Source organism: Myotis lucifugus, unplaced genomic scaffold (assembly GCF_000147115.1).
Source record: "Myotis lucifugus unplaced genomic scaffold, Myoluc2.0 scaffold_2, whole genome shotgun sequence".
Taxonomy (NCBI): Eukaryota; Metazoa; Chordata; class Mammalia; order Chiroptera; family Vespertilionidae; genus Myotis; species Myotis lucifugus.
This window is the reverse complement of record NW_005871050.1, coordinates 11,492,867-11,499,143: the sequence shown is the minus strand read 5'-3', so window position 1 is coordinate 11,499,143 and position 6,277 is coordinate 11,492,867. Positions and strand designations below refer to the sequence as shown.

Below are 6,277 nucleotides of genomic sequence, written 5' to 3'. Positions count from 1 at the left end.
TCTAGAAAACATATTTTGAAAAAAATAAATTAATATTTTTATAGGAAAGTGCCAATATCATCAAGCACCAGTATGTTGAGGAGGTGGGTTAGATAAACACTGGAGGGAAATAAGGATCAGAAAAGGGAAGCCAAGGTTTCCAGGAAAAAAAAACTGCACTAATTTTATTTTTTTCCTATGTATGGGACAATTACATTGCATTTCAAAATGTACTTCTTAAGGCTAGGTTAGCAATGAAACAAGGAAATAAGTACTGGAAATATATTTTAGGATTGCACAGAGCAAGGGTAGTTAACTCATGCCTATGGGTGAATGCTCAAAGTCCATAAACTTCCTGAAATTGTATGCAAATTTTTGCAGGTATGTGCATTTTGGGGGGAGAGAATTCATAGCTTTCAACAGATTCTTAAATAGGTTCATGACCCAAAAGATGATAGGAACCACTGGCATATAGAATTAAAATCTTTCTTTATAAGCAGCTAAAGGTTGTAACAGCAAAAGTACCCCAAAGCCCATGTGTGAAGTTATTCACATTACAAAGGGCCCACTGCTTATCTGTCACAAACAAGTATGTTAACCTACTACTGGGTACTATTTTCTACTTACCATATCAGTTGGAAAAAAAGGCAGAGAAAAAAGGTAGGTGAGGAAGAGTTTGTTTTCCATTGTACAAAGGGTATTAAACTACAAAATAAATGTTTTTCAAATAAAGAGTCAATGACATATATAAGTGCTATCTTTTATCAGATAAATACACGCAAATAACAAAAAAGAAAAAGAAAAGCGGGATTATTTACATATATCAATTACATAAGGAGGACAAAATAAAATTTTTCCTGATTTGATTTTTAAGTCATTTGTATAAAAACAATCTTGATATAAGATAATGGCATGTTTCACTAAAAATAATGTAAGTTGAATTTTTTTGAAATATATTTTTAATATACCAGGAGAGTTCACTAAATAAAGGAAAATAAAATACTTTCAATTAAAAATAATATATGTGGAAAAGTAACTCAAAACATAATAAAGGGATAAAATAGGATGCTTTTATATGCATGTGAAATAAATTTCAAAATAATAGTTACTAAAAGAAGGTGAAAGTTTATGTTTTCCCTTGTAAATCAATTCTAGAGATTAGTAGCAAAGGAAGGGTTAGGCTGCCTCTACATTTTCAAGGACCTGGGCCCTTTGTAGCTGGTTGTTCTGCCATGTGACTTCCATTCCCAAATCAACTAGAGATCTAGAGACCACATTTGTATTCTATCCTAGAAGAAGGAGGAAACACTGAAGAAAAGTACCTACCTCCCTTCCCCATTTAAAGACATTTCTGAAAAATCATATTGTTGGTTTATTAATGTATTTCAAAATTCACATGTTGAAGTCTTAACTCCTAGTACTTCAGAATGTGAACTTATTTAGAAATAGGAATAGGGTAATTGCAGATGTATTAGTTAAGATGAGGTCATTAGGTTGGCTCTAATCGAAAATGATTGGTATCCACCCTGGCCATTATGGCTCAGTTAGTTAGAGCATCATCCTGTGCACCCAAGAGTTGTGGGTTCAATTCCCAGTTAGGGCATATACCAGATTTCTGATTCAATGCCTGGTTGGGGCATGTATGGGAGGCAACTGATAGATGTTTCTCATTCACATAGATGTTTCTCTCTCTCTCCCTCCCTTCCTCTCTCTCTAAAATCAATAGAAAACATATCCTCAGGTGGGGATTAAAAAAAACCCAAGCCCCAAAATGACTGGTATTCTTCTATAAAGGGTAAACTTAAACAGGAGACGTACATGCACACATGAATAACATGAGCATTTATTTAGAAGTCAAAGAGAGAGGCTTGGAAGATACTTCTCTTACAGCCCTCAGAAGAAACCAACCTTGTGGATACTTTGATTTTAATTTCTAGCCTCCAGAACTGTGACAATGAATTCCTATTGTTTAAAGTACTGTTTGTAATATTTTGTTGTGGCAGCCTTAGAAAACTACTACATCATTCAAAACACCTCTGTCCAATGGCCAAATCTAGCTTCAGGGAGGTTGAGAAATTGAGTCTTTATTCTCTTCAGCCCTTTGTCCAGCTAAAAATACAAGATAGTATTACTTAAAAGGGGAGAGAATGTCTATTGGGAAGACAATAACCATTGTTTTCCAGAAAGTGAAAAGTGAAAGGCTCTGAACACTATTAATTTTTCATGTTTTTAAATTACAGTTTACAGTTAATATTATCTTATATTAGTTTCAGATGTAGAGCATAGTGGTTAAACAATCACATACTTTACACAGACAGCCTTATTCACCTATACTTTATCATCAGACTTAAATGGCATTTCCTCTAAAGCATTGCTTTGCTCTTCGAGACAGAATTAATCACTCTTTTCTGTTCCCATTGAACTTGCACTTGACTCTATCAATAGCACTCACATTGGCTCACACTTAAATAGTGTTTAGGTTTACAAAGGCTTCATAAAATATTTCAATAATGCTCACAAGAGTCATGTGAGTACAGATGAGGGAAACTAACACATATAATTTGTAAACATGAGGAACTTGGATTTTAATCTAATCTTTTAAAAAATTTATGTGCCCTTTAGATTACATATTGTAATTACTCACTGAAGTAGGCAGATATTTGGTCACTATGATGTTCACCTCCTGAAGTTAATCTCCTGAGCATGTTAAGTTATTGGGGGAAAGAAAATGTGCATATGTAATTAATATTACTAATTTTCTGACCTTAAAATAGGTAGATTATCCTGGATTATCAATGTGTGCCTTATGTAATCACATAAGCTCTTAAAAACAGAAAAGAAGGTCAGGAGTGTAAATCAGAGAGGTTCCAGGCATGAAAATAACTCAATGTATCATAGCTTTTTGCAGATGGAAAGGGCCACATGAGAAGGAATCCAAGCAGCTTCTAGAAGCAGAGGGCAGACTCTAGCAGACATCTAGCAAGGAAATAGTCACCTCATTTCTACAGCCTCCAGGAAATGAATTCTGCCAACATCCTGAATACATTTGAATTTTTTTCTCAGAGCTTGCAGATAAAAGCCAGTCTAGTCTATTACCTTGACTTTGACCTTGTGAGACTCTACAGAGACAACCTCGCTAATCCACATTGTGTCTGGACTTCTGACTCATGAAAACTATGAGAAAATAAATGGATCTTTTTAAAGCTGCTAACTTTGTAATAATTTGTATGGCTACAAATGATAACTAATATATCCATTTACTTGTATCCTGTACTAAATTATGAGTTACTAAAGAGCTGCTATTGATTTTTAACCACTCCTCTCCCCAACCAAACCACAGCATATGGTCTATCTTAGTAGTAGTCATTAGTAGTGGGCAATAAATTAGTCGCTTGCATTTATTCAGCATTTTCGTGCCAAATATTGTTTCTTACACATAACATATTTAACCCTCACATTATGAAGTAGGTAAATTGCTATCCCCATTTTAAAGAGGAGGAAACTGAGGTTTAAGTAACACAGCCAGTCAAACAGCCAATAAGTTGCAGTGTCAGAATTTTAAATCTAGTTCCAGATCTGTGCAACATTGAGAACCAGTATGCTATGTGGTTTATTGAATAAACACTCAATAAATATACATCAAATTGTTTGTTGAATTAACTTCAAGCAAACTACTTCTCCTTAAAGTAGAAGGCCAGGTGTTCAAAATAAAAGGTCTGTTTAGGCAATTGTTTAGCAGAATTCCAAGTTTACTCCAGGCTCCTTCCTTAGATATTTGGATTGAGTAGATTAGGGATGGGACGGATAAATCTCCATTTTTAAAGCCCCAGGTGATTTTTTACAAGATCAGACTGAGAAACAATGTCTTATATCATCCAAGCATTGATTTAATAAATCATTGCAGACATTGGTTTAATATTCATCTAAACAAATAAAATTAAGTAGTCTGGTAGTAAGGTTGAAGACTTTATTGCTTCCTTTAGGTTCCCTCTAAATAAGAGAAAATGTCTTTGAGGCTATAATTTTGGAAGTACTGCCGTTTATCAAGAGGACCATCATTGGCAAAGTAATATTAAGTATCAAATTCAGGAATACATTGGGGACTTCCAGACATTTCACATGATTTTAAAATATAAGGTTTTCTGGTCTTTTGAATTAAAAAAAGATAATGATAAAGACATAAGTATCAGACTCAGTTTTCCTTATTGTTATTTAAATCACTATTGGCAATTTATGTGACTTGTTAAAGTAAAGGGGCCTTTTAAACTGTGTTACAGTATATTTATGTATTTCGTACACTGAATATTTTATCACTAGCTTTCAATGAATTGTTTTATTGTACTGAATTTATCGTAACAAGATATTTATTACATGTTCTCTTATTCGTGTTGTTACCCTGCTCAGTGAAAAATAATTTATATTTTCATGACATTTACTTGTTGATAGTAGTTTTTATAACCTTCATTTTTTTCTACTATTCATTTTTCCATGATGATTTGTTATATAAAGATTTTACAACAGCCTCCTAAGTTTTATGCATGATGAATCATAATAATGGCAAACTGTCTCCTTGTGTATGAAGTCAATAACAGAATGAAAATATGTTATTATTACAATATTTTATAATTAACTATAAATGATGAAAAGCTTGGCCAAATATTAATACATGTATACCTATTCATTTGGATATTGATTATCTTTTCATTGTTTCATAGTTATAAGGACAGATACCCAGTATTCAGGTGACAAATTATGATGGATTATGTTCCTATTTATTTGGCTGTGTATCATAAACCAAATAAAATTGGCTAAATAGAGAAAATCTAACTGGAATGCTCTATTTACTGGGATAACTTGTATTTAAAATTATAGGCTGAAAGATATACACTATATTGAAGTGTTACCTCAATCAACAAGGTAAAATTAAATTATGCCCAACACATAGTCTGTATTAAATCTATCTTATTCATATTTTAATCTTATGAATAATAGTGATATATGTAGGATCTCTGATAAATATCTACTAAATAGACTTTATGATTCCTCAAAACACTTCACTCCCTTACATTGTTGGATAACAATTTATCAAACTACACACTTAGACATTCCCCCACTTTCTTCCTAAATTAAATCTTAATGTTATTTGCAACTGCCAAATATTGTTCATTCTGAAAGATGTAGTAGAGGAGTTGGAGATTTTTTGAAGTGCCTAGTCAAGCCTAATGAACCTGCTTCTTTCTGCAAGATGGGTTGGGAGAATGGGGCCAGAAAGTTGATTCACTAGATAAGGGACTCTGCTTTCTCCTTCACACTTTTCCCAAGCACACTGAAACATGTCATCAATTAGTTCTCCATTTAAGTTAAGGATCTACTTTTATAAAAGGCAGATCAACTTTATGGGCTTCAATTATTGTTTTTTCTTTGTCGTTCCTTTCTGCCAATTTGAAGGAATTCTACAGTCTTTGATTCTGCTACCTCTATCTCTCCTCTTATCATTGCTCAGTTCATCAACCTCTTCTAACATACCTTCTCCTTAGCTGCAGCTTCAAATATACCAGTGTCAGCTGTAATAAAGCAGTTAACAAAAATCATTAAATCAGCAAACATACTTTCAAAAGTAATGCTAAGTCAATGAGCTGTTCCATGATGGCTTGAAAGGGGTATTTTAGATCAAGTTTATGAGCTTTCACACTGGTCAGTAGACTGTTTTGGTTATATTGATTCCTGGGAAATACACAGCTGAAATGTCGAAATTTATGAATGGAAGTGTTAAGTTTACTCATTAAATTTGGGCCATTAACATAATAAGTCAACAACAAAATATTAATATGGAGGGTTTATGCATTCCAATTTTTCATGGAGTATAAGATTAAATAATGCAGAGGATATAATCCACACATATATAAAACAGTGTGCTTATATTTTTACACAGTAATAACAATTACCTAAGGTATGAATCAGCACCAAGCTGTAGGTTTTTACTATCTCTTCTCTGATATGGGTTCATCGAAGATGAATATGCTCTTATTCAATTTTCCATCTTTTTATTCCCAGCCTCACACAGTGCATTTTCTCTAGATATCAGTAGATACTTGTTGAATGAATAACTATCTAGATTATCCAGGCCTCATAATATAGCTATGCAATCAGTTGCTTACCTATTCAGAAGATAATACTCTCTTTGAAGATAGGGGCCTTATCTGATTCATGTCTACTTCCCTTACCACTTCACACATTTTGTTGAATATGCATGGATCCAAAAAACATTTTTTAATTGAATGGAATTGAGTAAAGAAAG

General features: G+C 33.1%; 1 protein-coding gene across 1 annotated transcript in view; it reads right to left on the bottom strand.

Moving 5' to 3' along the window:
- The window catches only part of LOC102429040 (DDB1- and CUL4-associated factor 12-like protein 2), a 73,588-nt gene extending 67,602 nt beyond the window's left edge, over positions 1 to 5,986 (bottom strand). The window contains 3 exon segments of the mRNA XM_014460215.2: positions 5,506 to 5,543; positions 5,589 to 5,718; positions 5,925 to 5,986. Coding sequence (XP_014315701.1) covers positions 5,506 to 5,543; positions 5,589 to 5,718; positions 5,925 to 5,986 — 230 coding nt within the window.
- Between the last annotated feature and the right edge of the window lie 291 nt (positions 5,987 to 6,277).